This window comes from Phlebotomus papatasi, chromosome 2, assembly GCF_024763615.1.
Source record: "Phlebotomus papatasi isolate M1 chromosome 2, Ppap_2.1, whole genome shotgun sequence".
In the NCBI taxonomy this organism is placed as follows: Eukaryota; Metazoa; Arthropoda; class Insecta; order Diptera; family Psychodidae; genus Phlebotomus; species Phlebotomus papatasi.
Window position 1 is genome coordinate 59802255 of NC_077223.1, and position 16244 is coordinate 59818498.

At 32.9% G+C, this 16244-nt stretch overlaps 1 protein-coding gene across 8 annotated transcripts in view; it reads left to right on the forward strand.

The window, feature by feature from the left end:
* LOC129801930 (acid sphingomyelinase-like phosphodiesterase 3b) overlaps positions 1 to 16244 on the forward strand; it is a 176543-nt gene that overhangs the window by 147000 nt on the left and 13299 nt on the right. For all 8 annotated transcript variants that reach the window (XM_055847416.1, XM_055847415.1, XM_055847417.1 and 5 more), the window contains exon 7: positions 8390 to 8585. In XM_055847416.1, coding sequence (XP_055703391.1) covers positions 8390 to 8585 — 196 coding nt within the window. The remainder of the gene's footprint in view (positions 1 to 8389; positions 8586 to 16244) is intronic.

The following is a 16244-nucleotide window of genomic DNA, read 5'->3' on the forward strand; positions in this document are numbered from 1 at the left end:
AAATAAATGGTCTTTGATGTCGCCAAGATATCTTAGAAGAGCATTCTTTTTTTTTAGTAAATGGCTCCGAATTCAAAAGCAATTTTATTAATTCTTAAAAAATAATCGAAGAATTATGTAAATTTATAATATGGATCATGGATTGAAGACCGATTTTGCTTGATATCAGAGAAAAAATTGAAAATTATTAATGAGTGATAACTGAAATTGTGTAATATTTTATTCAATGATTGCAATATTTTAAATTCAGAACATTTTAATATGTGTAATCATACTATTTACATTACATTATTACCACGTTCTTTCTATATTTAGGTTCTCTTGGTGGTCGTTAAACTGGTGGAATATTACATTGAGATTGGTATATGTTTTGCAATATATATAAACCCATATTGTAGAGCGTGCGGCCTATTCGACACATGTCAACCCTCGTCGACGGCTGCAACCCACCAATCCCAATTCCTTATTCCTTTAACACGCCCAACCCCTACCATCCCAAGGCGGGTGCTGAAGGTTGCTATATGGTGCTCTTGTTGCTTATGGCAATTAACATCAGTACTTCAGTGAGTGATCATCAGTCGCCGTGGACAGTCACTCTCAGGAAGTTGAAATAAGGGTGGCAAACCTCAGTTCCCCATTCTCCCTCTAGAAATTGGTAATTCTATTTTAGGTGAGCCCCATTTGGGCTTACAATATAGACAACTAACAATCCACGAGTAAACTCAAAATCGATTTAGCAGTAATATTGAAAAGCTTTCACATCCAAATCACTGCAAAAAGAAAAGAGAAACTTCTAGCTTTGAAAAGAATACTCCCTCTCCTCCTTTCCAGAAAAAAAAAAAAGAAACCCCAAATATTCTGAAGACTAACTCTTTTCGTGCTTTCGGAAGCACTGACATTAAATTTAATACGTGAAAGTTCATTTCTTTCTCTGGTAAACGAGATTGCAAGCGATATCGTAAAAAAGCACAAAACGGATAAGGCAAGCTGTAGGGCGTCATATTTCCGGTGTTCTGGCTGGGGTCCTTTCATTCCATTAGACACAACTTTATGTGACAGTGGAAATAAAGTTTTTCCACAGACCAACTATACACAAGGACTTTATAATCAGTGCCGAATAGTAGAAAGTTACATGTGGGAGACTGAGGGAAGATTTAACATTTTTGGGAGGGTTTGGGTTATACTTTTTGGGCAATCAATATCATAAATCAGCTGAGCCTCGGGGCGCACCTTTCTTTGTGTTCCCTGGGCTAAGTTAGTATGCGTTGGACGACGAGGAAAAGGGTAAAAAGTGGGTTTGGAACACGCCAAAATGTATCGTGTTTTTCATGGTGGGCAAACTTTGGATTTACAGCGGTGTAACTTCAATAAATTCGACCAACTCACAACACTAGAAAACTCTCCAGAACTAGCTTTCCCCATAGATTGGGTGTGTATAGTAACAATTGGGAATTTAAGAGTTGGGGTACAATTGAATGCAAATCTCCAAAATATAAATACATAGAGAGATGATGGTGTTCTTTGACCTCAACTAAACTGCAATAGTCCCCTAGAGGATACTCTTTATTAAGCACGAAATTATATTTGAAACTAAAAACAGAACTTTTCCGTTCATATAACTCTCCGAGGGGTTAATGATATCATTCCGAATTTCTATGAAGAATATTTTACGATAGGACAAGGTTTTTGGCTATTTTTTCTCCTTTTCGAGAAAAAATTAACAAGGTAAAACAAAAACAAAATGTATTGGGTCTCCATTTTCATTTAGGGGAAAGCGCCCTACCTTCGGACGATTTATGCTTCGCACAAACTATTTTTTTTAATGTCTTATAAAAAAATTTGGCCCATTATAATATTATACTTTAATGGCTAGTTAAATGCCTCAAATTTTCAGAAAAGAGCTATTTGTGAAATTCATAAGGAACATAGAGAAAAATTGAATTGTCCGAAGCTTGAGTCGTCCGAAGGTAGCGCGCTTTCACCTAGTGAAAAGTTAAGAGGAAAACCCATGGGCGTACCCAGCTAGGGGCAGGGGGGGGGGCAGCTGCCCCCCCCCCCTAGAAGCTTCAAAGAAGACAAAAACAAATGAAAAGTAAAAAAAAATATATATTTGGTCAGCAAAAATTAATAATTTTGTTAAGTAAAAAAAACAAATCTTTCCAAAAATGGGCTTAATTTTTCGATCCATAAAGATCGAAACTTTAACGAAAATTCTACTTCTTTTAAAAGTTGTAAATTTAGTCACTTTTCAAATTTAGTGTTTTACTGCTCGTTTGTCAATACAAAAATGAGCTAAAAAAACAATTAAAAGCCCAATCGGGGAGGGGGGGCAGAGCAAGGCTGTTGCCCCCACTGCACTACATTCAAAAATTTAAAAGAAGTGTAAAAATGGGCAAATATTTAGTAATTATTTTTACTTTCTTTTTAAAACGTAATTTCAGTAATATATTATATTTTTCGAAAAGGAGGAAGTTGTCACGTAATGTTTTTTTTACAGAATTAAAGGATATTTAAGGATTTATAACGAAAATTTAAAAAGCCACGGAGAAAGTAAAAGCATAGGGTTAGAATTTGTTTTATAAAAGTCGTCATTGAGTTCTTTAAAGATCGCTTTTAGCACCAACAATTTACCATATACTGTTATTGAAAAGTAAGCTAGTTTCTTCTGAACATAATAAAAATTTTATTTAATTCAATCTCCTAAGCATATAAAAGCATAACATATAAACTATATTTTTGACATGTTTATTTAAAAAAAAATTAAAATTCGGCCGTTAGGACCTGATTGTCGGAAACGTTTATTGAAAAAACTTATTTTTCGTTAATACCTAACGATTACTAGAGTAGATTCATCTGATCTCAGAAAAACCAATTATACCCTGTTAGCAGATGAGTTAAACCCGTTCGTAAACTTGAGGATTAAAAAAAAACAAAATTAGGTCTTTTTTGATAATTTAATACAAAAATACGATTCTCGGCGTATTTTGCACCACGTTTTGTCTTAAAAAATAAATCGTTATCAAAGCAACAAAAAATCCATGGTTCAAGTTAGTTTAACTCATCTTCTAATAGGAAATAATTTTTTTTACGTTAGATTAATCTACACTGAGTAATCGTGACTACCGAAAAGTAAATTTAATTTCAAAAAGACATTTCCAAAAATTAGGTACCAAGTTACAAGAGCTAAACTTTTAAAGTTATTAATGAAAATTTAAAAAATGCAGCTCAACTGTTGTATTTTTACATACTTAAGAGCTTATATTGAATTAATTATATCACGTTGACAAAAAAGAAAGGAAACATGCTGTTTTTAGGCTGCGTGATCCATGTAACCCTTTAAGAAGGGGAGACGTGGGTCAAAATATACTAAAAACAGCATAATTTTCTCTAATATTTTTACATCGGAATAAAAAGATTATTTAACCCTTTAAGGACGATAGGAACACCGGTGTCCCATAAAGAGTATAATTTGTCGTGACTACCTAAAGTTATTTTTTACTTATGTTTATACGTAATTGCAAAGTAGAAGTTTGAAGGAATCTAGGATATTTTTTGCAAGTCTCCAACTATTTGCAATAACAGTATATTTTTAAGCTAAAAAATGACACGAATTTTTAAATTCTTATAATGAAAATTGATTTTAATTATTTTTTATACTTCCAATTTTTTTTAAGCAAAACCGTTTTAGAACAAAATACTACAATACTCAAACATAATATTTTTCTTTAGAGTGAAAATTATCAGTCGTTGGTATCGTCAGAAAAATTACTTAAATTTTTGAGCTATTTTTGTCCCTATTGTTCATAGAGACAAAAAATACGCCAAATCAGATTCTATTGGCTTTTCGAAGGCCAGATATATGACGTATCACAAGTTTTGTTTATCAGTTTCATTTTTATTGCTGATTTTCGGTCAGCGAAAACTGTCTCGTCGTTAAAGGGTTAATTCGAGCTCTTAGGAATATAAAAGTACAACATTTAAAGTATATGTTCTGAAAATTTCTTTTAAAAATTCAGTTGTAGAGATCTGACTTTTGGAATTCGGAGAACTTTTTGAAAAACAAAAAAAGTTTTCGATGGACAATATTTCTTGAAATAAGTTCATCTGAAATCCAAAAGCCAAATATTTCCTGTTAACTAATGAGTTAAACCAGTACTTGATGATCATCAGCATTATCATTTTTAACCGCTTCTCCCTATTGGGGTCACGTCCTTGAACGAAGGATTTTTGAAAAAAATGATATTTGAATTTTTTGAAGACTATTCTACAAGAATAGCATTTTTGAAGTATTTTACATATTTTACACCACGTTTCGTCTTAGATTAGAGAATAAGTTATGATCAAGTAAACATAAAATCCTTCGTTCAAGGACTAGTTTAATTCATTACCTAATAGGAAATATTTACGTTTTTGATATCAGAAAATATAGCACAATGGCTGAATTTTGAAAATTTTTAAATTAAAATCCAGAAAATATAATTCAAATCTTGTTATTTTTATGCCTAAGAGCTTGAATTAATTTTTTTTATTATGATAGGACAGAAATTTGGAAAAAAATCTGTTTTTAGTCTTCTTGACCCTCGAAGTCGTAACCCCTTAAGTCAATTTTCGTTAAATAAAAATGTCAAAGCTGGAAATTTTCAGAAGCATATCATTAATTCTATATGATAGTCCTTTTTGCCTGAAGGGTATCACGAAACGAAATGTTAAGACCTCCATATTAAATTTAAGAAAAATATATAAGCTCCAAAACATTTTGATGTTTTTGTATATGACACAATTGGTATATTAGTGATTCGTTTTACTATATCTAAATTTGCGCATTTATTATCAGAAATGAATAAAGATAGGTGTAATTGTAAAAATGCATCGTGTTCTGCGGATCGGAAGGGACTTAATCAAACGTTTCTCGGATAGTTGGTTCTATAGATTAAATATGAACTAAAAGGAATGTCTTACTTACTGTAGTAATTTGCTAAAAAGTAGCGAATAATTTCTAAAAATTATTTTATTTTTAGCCAATAATATGGGAGAGAGTGTACTGGTCCGAGGAACACTTACGATTGTTCCTTACCAATACCTACAAATCAAGCATAGGCTAATCTATGCTGAAAAGTAGGGGACCTGCTTTATTATCCCATTTTATTTTTTTTACGTTTTTTTTTTTCAAAATAAAAATTATGTACCCCCCCCCCGCGCACAAATTTTGAGATTTAGCCCCCCCCCTAACCGAAATCCTGGGTACGCCCTTGGAAAACCATTAAAAGAATTATTATCAAAAATATTTAGTTTTTTTCCATTTAATACCATTTTATTTTATTGTAATAATTTTTTTAATACAAATTTTCTTAAATGTTATAAGCTATAGATTTCAATTGTACATAAAAGTGTCTACACATTAGAGTAAATTTCATCAAAAAATATTTAAAATTTTTTTTATTGGAAAAATTCATATTTTTGAAGGAATTTTTGAAGAAAAAATCTTCCATATTGGCTTAAATTGAATTCAAAAATTTTGACAAATTGCTAACATATTCCCAAGTCACTTGGCTCTTAAGAATGTTTTTAATGATTTTTTTTTGTTTCACTGCTTGAAAAAGTAAGAAAAGTTTTTGTGAAAGACCCTGGGATGGTATTAAGTGAATTCTTGCGAAAAATTTTGCAAGATTGCAAAAGAAATGTGTTTTTAAGGAGATGTCGTTCTTAAAAGCCGCTACATATTTGGATCAATTTTCGTCAACAATTGCTTTTTGGCAGAATTTTGACGTTTTCACCTACAGCAATGTAGACGATTTCCTTCAAAAACGCAATTTTTGACGAAAATTGCTCCCAATGTATAGAGGCCTTACTGGAATCCAACCCAACCTTTGAAAGAGCATTTCTCTGATTTTCCTCTAAAATGCTCCTAAGTCATCCAGATCCCTATTCACATGCTTTTCTGCAATCTTCCTGAAATTCTGAAGCTTTTGCAGAAAGAGCTGTATAATGAAATCCGTGAGATTTTGAGCAACAGTTCTTTCTCCTTTCTACTCCTCTCGTGATGAAGCTCCTGGGTTACAAATTCACTTTTCCGGGTAGTTTCTGGAATTCTCTTGTTGAAAATGTTTTTGAAATTATTGCTACAGTAAACTGCGAATATCACACAATATATATGGATGAGAATAAAAATAAAATTTTGAAGTTATGTTTGCGAATTTGAAAAATCATTGACTAGTATAATTCACCCCTGACACTAGAAATGCCAAGAAATTTGTCAATTTACTCATTACCATCCATATTGTAATCCTTATGGGACCATTGTACTGAAGAACACTTCAAATATACACAGATAGGTTAACTTCCAGCAAATTTATAGACAAAAATCAGAAGAAATTATAAGCCCAGATGGGGCTCTCCTTAATAAAATTAGAAACTTAGAGGGAAAATGGGACACTGAAGTTGCCACCCATTTTTCAACTTCCTCGGAGTGACCTGTCCACGGCGACTGATGCTCACTTACTGAAGTACTAGTGGTAATTGCCATAAGCACCAAGAACATCATATAACAACCTTCAGTGCCCGCCTAGGGATGATGTGTTGTGTGTGTCATAGGAATCAATGATTAGGATTGGTGGGTTTGGCCATCGACTGGATTAACAACTGTCGAATAGGCCGTACGCTCTAAAAAATGATCCTTCAAAGCTGGGTTGGATTTCATTGGAAATGACATCTCCAAACAAAAAACACTTCTTTTTTTGTATTTTTAGAACATGTTCACTATCTCAAATCGTAATGGTTTTCTTCAAAAATTCTTTCAAAAATTACTTTGCCTGATTTTGTTTCAATGTGTAGCGGGTAATTTTTGACTAGGATTTTTTAGGCAAATTACCTTCAATTGGATATGATTTTTGAAGTAACTGCCTACACACTAGACAAATTTTTTTTTTAAATCCATCTTTCTGTCAAAAATTTTCACCAATATGTAGGCATTTTTTGAAGGATACACTTTGAAGTTAATTTTTGATAGAAATTTATCATCATGTGTAGACACATTAAAAGCAAAAAAACGCAGAATTCGCCTCTGTTGGATTTCGCAAGATTTGAGTGTGTATTGCAATGATTGTTTATCGATTTCCCTTCATTTGTTGATTGTGAAAAATTTTACATATTGTGCTATAGAGTATGATGTGGTAATTTGGAATCATAATTAATTTTGAACTGTGAGATTTTCTAACAGTTTCAGATGACAAAAGGAGACAACAAAGAACAAGAACTCTCGAATGTAAGGTCTTGTACTTCTTCGTGGTTATCTTTTCCTATTTGACCATCTGAAACAGTGAGAAAATCTCAAAATTCCTAAATAGACGTGACGTCTTTAACTCCACTTTGAAAGTATTTAAAAAAAAAATTAAATTTATATGTATAAGTGATAGCTTTTCTTACATGCGTAAGCAATTTGCTTCGATATTAACATACTTTTTTCTAGTCTGTATGATCAAAATTGTAAAACTACAAAAAGTGTATTTAACAAAGTAATTTTCGAGTATTTTATAAAACTATTTTTTAATTTCTTTTTGTACCTTGTACTTCTGAAAATTTTATTTTACTAGAAACTTCAGAATTCTAATGACTGGTACTCTAAAGTTAAAGTTCTACTTTTATATATTGAAACATACCCATAAACATCTAATGGGCTGAAATGTGTATGAGAAACTATCCCTTTTGTGAAAATGTCAATCTTCTCTTAACCCAGTTGAGATAAATTGTCCCTATATTTTGCTGCCTGTACAATTCCATTCCCAAATCACTTAACATGACCATAAAATTCAATTTTGCTCTATGATTTCTGTTTCCAAAGATAAAAATCAAAAGTCAATTTAGAGAGAGAATTGAATTACATTCACTCTGTCGATTAATCTTTGTAGAGCTTCTGTTGTAGCATGGCAATAAAAAAATGTTACGCGAATTGTGAAAAAGATTGCAAAAGTGATGGTATATAACAGCTACATTTCATTGCGAAAGAAGATTTTGTGCCAGGCTATTTGAAGCAGACTTTTTTCCAACAATTAGTCTATTAAAGTAACCTGAAAAGTTGCCTAGGGATTTTGTGAATACTTTCAAGTTACTCGCTAATTTCTTTATTATGTGCTCCCTCATTGTGATTCACCAGACAATGATTTTCATTAAATGGCGTATTCAAACCATTCGCGGCTGAAAAAGGGATGTTTTTTTATTCAGTTGAAGGGTACTTAAAAAAAAATACGTGATTCAAATACGAAATACGAAAGGGCTTTTGAAATACAAATATTCATAGTATTATAGGATATTGTATTTTGTTTTAATCAATTGCATTGTGTGCTTAAAACAGACAAGAGTAATTGATTTGCTGTTGTTTCCCATTTCATTCTAGGTCTACATTGTAGGTCATATGCCACCAGGGTTGGATGAGCGACAAGTGGGCAATGCTCGAAATGGTCATTCGACATTTTCTGAGAATAACAACTCCAGGTACATTAAATTAGTGAGAGCCTATTCTTCGATAATTCAGGGACAATTCTTCGGACACCTTCATTCGGACTCCTTCCGGATCGTCTACAATCTTAATGGTGAGTATGTTAGAAGAGTATCTTGGGGATTTGCCACCCATCTCAAGGGGGGGGGGGGACCAATGGTAAATTTTCTCGATGGACAAGAATGTTGGAATGGGTTAAAGGCAGTGAGAAAGTGATTTCAATGGGGTGCTTTGTGCCAACAAGGAAAGGCATTATTGTGTCAGGTTTCCGAGGGATGGTTTGGGATAATATCCTATTGCTGGGGAAAGGGATAAAATGGAAGAGAAACATTGGTTGAAATTGAAATACCAAAAGTGAGGCATGCAAAGAAATCTTCCAAGAAAATTGTCTCCACCACTGAATCCCCCATGGATTTGAATAGGACAATCCCACTTCTGATACCTCAAGACACTGACGGTTTCACCGTTGATATTGTTTCAAGCACGAAAAAAAGGTATATATGTATACCAGAGTGACAAGAACAATAATAGAAGAGGGAGAATGACTTTGTTCTCTCCCATTTTTCTCCATTTCATTTTATGTCTCACCTCACATCCACCTAGTCCTTCCCCATTCTAAGCCCAAAAATCACAAAACACACTGTATCAACATAAATTTTCAGCAGCTAACCAGTTGACATTAAACATAAATGTCATGTTGGATTTCAACCTCATGCCACTGTATGCCCTTTTTTCTTGGTCACCCTTTCGTATTTTTTGGTCACATCTCTGAATTAGGCAAGGGTCCTCGAGTCAATTTTCTTCGACAAGGACCTGTGCAAAGATCCCTTTAAGGTTCTCAATGTTTCTGTCATGTACTTAAAGGGGATATTTTGGAGGTTGTAGATTGGATTTATCAGTACGTAAACATAGAATATTTATTCAAACAAAAGCTCTTCTTTAAGAACAAAGATGATATTTTAAGAGAATACTTAATTACTAAAGTTTATGTGGTGTGCTTTTCTTAGTTTCTTATTCTTGCTTAATATCTTGAACAATTCAGGTTACTGACGTTATTAACCCCTTAAGGATGGCAAGTAATCTAGTCATAGACTTTGATTAAGAATACTCCCTTTGTATTGCTTACATCATAAGCCAATTTTAAGCATAGTTCAGTTTAGTGTAGATTACAGTCATAGTGTGTGTTGGGCCTAGTACTGAAGTTGACGTAATGTCGATTGGATATAATGTTAGTATTGTATTGTTAGCAAATTTATAAACAGACACAAATTATATTTTCATTTAAAAAAATTAGATTTCAAATTGATTTAAAAAAAAGTTATATATAAATGGAATATAGATTTGATTTTTTTCTAAAATTATGCCTAAAAGAGGGGTAGGGTAAATGTCCTAATTCAAAACCATTTCCAGACGCTTTAACTTTGACAGAAGATTCAACACATTCAGTTCATATTTTTTCTGAAGAAAATTACATAAATTTGCTCCTTGACCCTTCTAGAATGTTACTGTTTAGTGAAAATTGTTTAAATATAATTTGAAAACTTCTTAAATATAAGATAAATACACGACTGCAATATGCTTCTATTGGAAACAAATTAATCCAAATGGAAACAAGGGAAAGTTTCTAATTGGAGACAAATAGTGTAAGTGAAACCGCGACCAAAGGCTTCCAAAACCTTGTTGAGTTGCTCCTGAGTTCCGGATTTGTTCTTATTTCTGGTATTTTCTCCTTTCCCATCTAAAACAATAGGAAAATCTCTCCAAAAAAATCGTAATTCCGGTGTTTCCTATTGATACACTTGCAGAGACTTCAGAGAAACCCTTTTTGTTCTCGAAATAGGTAATTATTTCATTTGAAAATTTCATGTATCGTTAACAACAAAGATCAGCACTTAATTTAACTAAAATTATTCAGAAATATGACATAAATGTTAAACAAAACGAATAAACAACAGTAGGGTAAATTAAGCTAATTCAAAACCTGCTTCAAATGGAAATTTTTCGCTATTCCAAATGAAAACGTCATTGTTTTCATGATAAATACTAAGTATTTTATTTTTAATACTTAGTAAATACTAAGTATTTTACACTCAAGTATTTTTCTTGTATTTAAGAAGTTTTCAAATTATATCTAAAGAATTTTCACTAAACAATAACATTCTAGAAGAGTCAAGGAGCAAATATATGTAATTCTCTTCAGAAAAATATGAGCTTAATGTGTTGAATCTTCTGTCAAAGTTAAAGCGTCTGGAAATGGTTTTGAATTAGGACATTTACCCTAACCTGATTGTGTTTTTCATAGGATCGATGAAAAATTCGATGGTGGAAAGGTACACTTTTAATTTTTCTGAGAAATTAACAAATTAAAATTTGTGAATATGAATGGATTTTCGCTTTATTTGGAGCAAAATTAACTAAATAATGAAACTGTGATATGAAAATATATAAATACAGTAATTTAGTACTGTATTTATCGTGAAAACAATGACGTTTCCATTTGGAGTAGCGAAAATTTTCCATTTGGAGCAAGATTTGAATTAGCTTAATTTACCATATTAAAAAAAATAGTGAGATTGAAAAAAATACGGTACCATATTTCAATTAATATATAGAAACGGAAATGGGTCATCATTACCTTACTTCATGTTATTGGTTTATAAAACCAACGAATTTTCTTTACTGGATTAGCGATTAGCTTGATATGCGTAATTAATTTTAATGTTAATGCTATTATACAAGCTTTTCGCAAGCTTAATAGGCAGTCTCGGTACTAAAAAATCCAGCATAAAGATCAAAATGGTTATTATCTAAAAGCAGACTTTGTTTATCTGGGTCAGCATTTATGACAACAACTGAGATTATGCTAAAAGACCTTTGACACAAAAACAATTTCTGAATTAATAAGTTATGAGAGTTGAAAAACTTTATGATCTAACTCCCTTAGATAATAGCATTTCGTTCACAGGGTTGTAATGGGAAGGATTGGGGATGAGAATAAACAAGATTTTCCTTTTTTTCTCCATAGATCGTTTATTTTTGAAATCTTTTATAATCAACTCACGATTTTTCCTTCAAAATTTCTATATTCGCCCAAGTACGGGTAATTCATTGAGAATTGAAGTTAATTGTACCCTACCGAGGAGAAAAATCTCCAACGGTCGGTGCCATTGCCATCCAGTAAACTGAGAAGTACAAGAAAATCCCCTTATCCTGAGGTTCATTTCTACGGGGGGAGAGCTAGGGAGAAAATGTGAGGAAACAGTGCTAAAAGATGGGTGGAATTTTAACGAGTTGCGATTGTCTTAACTCTTGTTCTCACACAACCATCAAAGGGATGAGTATGGGGAATTTGTGCCACAGGCATTACAATGTTGATGAGGAGACAGTGGAAAGTGTGCCAAACTTGACAATCTGCACTCTTTCCACGCCATACAAAAACCCTTTTCCTCTGTGGCAAAGAATAACAAGCATCAGGCAAAGTTACTAGGGAATTCCGTGCACACCATGGAAAATCAATATCATCTTGGGGCGCTCTTTTCTTTAACGTACCGTTGGTTGAAAAAGTCTCTTTGCACCTAAAGAGAGGAGAATGGTATGTTGGGATTTGGGTGTGAGAAGAAGTAGAGGTTTTTAGTGTCCCACTTTCATTAAAGTACGCTTACTCATTTCCTCTTTGGTGTTCTTACATGAGACTAGTGTATGAGCAGAATGGCCCGGATTGAGTTTCTCTATCACCCTCCCATTATCGCTTCCTGAGGGTGTAATGCTGAATGAAGGAGGTAGCACCTCTGAGACTTCATACGTTTCATGAAAACCAACCTGATGGAGGAGTTCGATGAAATTGTTGGGAAAGTTTAACAAGTTATTACGGATTGTATTTCACGCTTCAATGGACTTTGCAGGGAAGCTCGTCAATGATTTTATAAAATCCAAAATAGTTCTTTGATAAATCTGTAAATTACTATGGTGTACCAGGAGGAATTCCTTTATATGGTTTTACCATACACTGATAAATAAGAATGAATCACTTGAGATCCTTTTGCAGGAATCATGTTTTTGACATCTTGAAAGGAATTAATCTAATGCTTGGATCGCTGTTTACCTGCTTTTTACCAAACCTGATAGCCTCTACACACTACGGATATTTATGTCTATATTGAGGCAGATTGCATACGCTTTTGTAGGAAAGCCTATCAAATATGGATAACATTTTCTCTAGAGTGTAGATGCTACAAAATAGACTAGAATAGAATTTTATCTCTTTCTTTTAACCCACCCCTCGTGAATCCATCGCCGACTTAGCGTCGTGACCAACCTCCAATACAAAACGATGGAAAAGCCCCTTTTTATGTAACTCAGCATCAGCATTGTAGGGTTACCAGCCGGGGGAGTTTGGTATGCTAAGAGAGAAAGAGAGATACCCGAGGGAAATCTAACCGTAATGGCCGTTTGTTCCCTATTACTTTGAGTTTATAAAAGTTCCCTGTAGGTGTAGCGAAACGGTTAGAAATATCTTTGCGCTTAAAGTTTCAGTGGGCCGTACCCATAAGTTAGCCCAATGACCAGTAGCATAATTTTCATTTTTTTACTCCAAGACTTTTTTAAATTAATTTTATTTGTCACATTTTTTTAATGCTGAAGACTTATAAAAGCCTAGAGCGCGTATTTCTTAACCTAAAAATGTTTGGTCTCATTGGAAAAGTATTGCAATTTTAAACGAGTCTAAACTGTCCATAGCTATTTTAGGTAATGCCGTAGATGTGGGTGACTTTGCCCACCCTCGTAAGCTTTTCTTTAATTTTAGCACTTAAGGATTGTGTTTGCAGATCCTATCTACTACGTCTGATCGGTGAGGACGATTCTTACACTTTACAATTTAAAGAAAAGTTTGCGAACAGTTGGTGTCAAAGTCACCCACCCCCGCATCTACGATAAGGGATTTTTTTAACCTGGTTCAAATCAATTGTAAATCTGTAAACCATAAAAAAATACGCAGTGGAAAACTCTCCGAAATCCCCGATCTTATGAACACTACGCTTTTTCTAATGAATTGAACAAATAAAAAGTTTAGGTAAATGATGTGAAATTTAATTTGGCGTATACAATCTATGTTACTTTGTTAAGTAACTTAAATCCAATACAAAATCAGAAGTGGGATAAACTGCATCCCCAAAGGTAGATTCAGAAAGGAATAATGTATTTACTGAATTGAATTTTCCGTTACTTATTTATAAATAGCGTTGCTTGGAACCTTGTGGATAGTTTATCGTCTTAGTTTTCTCTAAGATCATTGTCAATGCATTTTAAAATGAATAAAAATTTAGACACATTTTTCGGTAATATTTCGGCCCCTTTGATTCTTACGTTCTTTGCCCATCCGGAATTCTTTTAAAAACTTTGACACGATATCTCGTTCATAGAAGCGACCTTTTTGTTTTGTTTTTTTTTTTTTCATTGTATAATCTTTAGATTATGCACAAAATAAGAATTCATTTAAATTTGAGAAATAAAGAAGTGGCCGAAATTGCATAAAATGACTTTCATAAAATGACTCAAGTTTCATAAAATGACTAAATTTTCCCTATTGTTAGCTCACCTATTAAATATAGTGAAAAATACCCGATAAAATCCCAATGTCCAATAGCTTCTCCCTCTCTCTCATACACACCTGATGGAAGATAGAAAAAAGGGATTAAATGCCGGAAATCCGGGCGAAGGGCGAAAATTTTCCCTCCGAGTATTTGCAGAGGCTCTCGGAAAGCCTAAATGCCAAGAAAATCCTGGAGAGACTGCGCAGTGGGGCCCCAATCGAATCGACGCCACAGCCACAAATTGCCGCCAAAAGATCCAGACTCCAATTTCCTTTGTCTGAACGCCTCGTGCAAATTTTCACCACAGGTTCAGTCGATTAAAACTCACTATTTTGTCCCTTCACCAGTTTTATTTTCAATGTCCCTTTTTCCACCACGTCACCGCACACTTCTAACAATTTCCTTTAAATTTTCTTTAATATTTCCCACACAAAAAATGACTTTTCGAGCACAACCAAAAATTTGCAAACTTCTTCACAGCCATCAAATACATAAGAGAAAAAAATCCCGCTAAACAGCTGATTATATAGGGCAAAAATATGAAAGAGAAGGGAGCATGGATAAAAGAAATTGTTTGGATAAAGCTCCCTTTCTGAACTCAACCGACCCATCCAAATTAACTGAATTTTAAAGTGAAATAGAATATTAATTAAATGGATTAAATTGACTTGAAATAAATTGAAATTATTAAATGATTCGAAAATAAATTGAAATTAATTCTTTAACAAATTGAACTTAAGCAGAATGCTTAACACCTATGTTTCTGAATAAATATGACTTCGCAATATGTTTTAAAAACAGGACACTGTCCCTTAGTACTTGGGTATATGGGTACATTAAGTACATGGGTACTTTCCCCTACCGAGGACAAATTTAGAGGTAGCTCACCTACCTCAATAATTAAGTAGGGGAATGTACTCTGCCTTCGAACGTTCATGCCTTTCAATAATGTGAATTTTTGTTACGTTTCCTAAGAGATTTCCACATGATTGTCATATAATTATCAATAATAATTGATGACAAGCTAACTAATAGTTAATATAAATGTGTAAGTGTCTTATAGGAAAAATAAAAGAAAATTGGCATTATTCGAAGGCATGAAGGTTCGAAAGGAGAGTACTTTCCCCTATATGCAGAATAATAAAACTTTAGATTAAGTAGCTTTAATTTTGTTATATAGACTAGTACACTTTTCGTCTTTGACTAAATTAATAAATTCTAAAATTTATAATATCTCTTATTGTTTAACTTATTTTTATTTATTTATAATATTTTTTATATTGCATTTAGAAAGCAGTAAATATTCGTTGTTCTTGTTATTCACTGTTAATTCCAGAAGAACCAACAGTGATGGTTTCACTGATATATTCTATAGCAGAAGTAACTGTTTCGGCATTAATTGGTTTATCGGTTTAACAGAGATGTATTATATTCTAATATCATAGCCCAAAATTAACAAATATCACAACTTTATTTTTGGATACCTTTTATGAAATGGATTATCTTTGAGAGATTATCAATTTTCGTAAATAAATTTACTATTTTTAGTGTAATCGCTCAGGTGTTAATAGTTCATGCTCGCGGTGTTGTATAAGTCGAACATGAATAGATTATTTCATCGATAAATTTGGGATTACCTTTAGTAACTTTATTTTAAGAACAAAAAGGCAGTTTAATGAGTTTCTTTACTTTTACAATGAAAAAACACGACTTTTAGATATTACTGAAAATAAAGGTTGACATTTAAAATCCTTTGATGGCAAATTATCTGTTGGTATTAAAATAGTCTGTCATAGAGAAACGCTACATTCTGGTATCATTTCATTTAATTCAGATAAGCTTTTGATTAAGAAACTTTGACATTTAAATGATGGAACAAAAATAAACGAGTTAAGCAAACAAGAAATGAGGAAAGTTTATGTTGGAGTTTTGGAGTTTCAATTTCCGTCATTTTCGTTAGATGCGTTAGATGAAATTTTTCGCAAAAATTCTTCAAATTTTCTTAAAGTACCATCAGCCCCTAACTTGTTGTATTTCCACATTGTAACATGGCAATTGTGGATGTTGGTGGCGAATTGTGGGCAAAGGTGGGAAAATTGAGGTGTGGAGCATTGAACCTGAAACTACTTTTGTTGAAAAATTCAACAATAGTGTGGGATTTT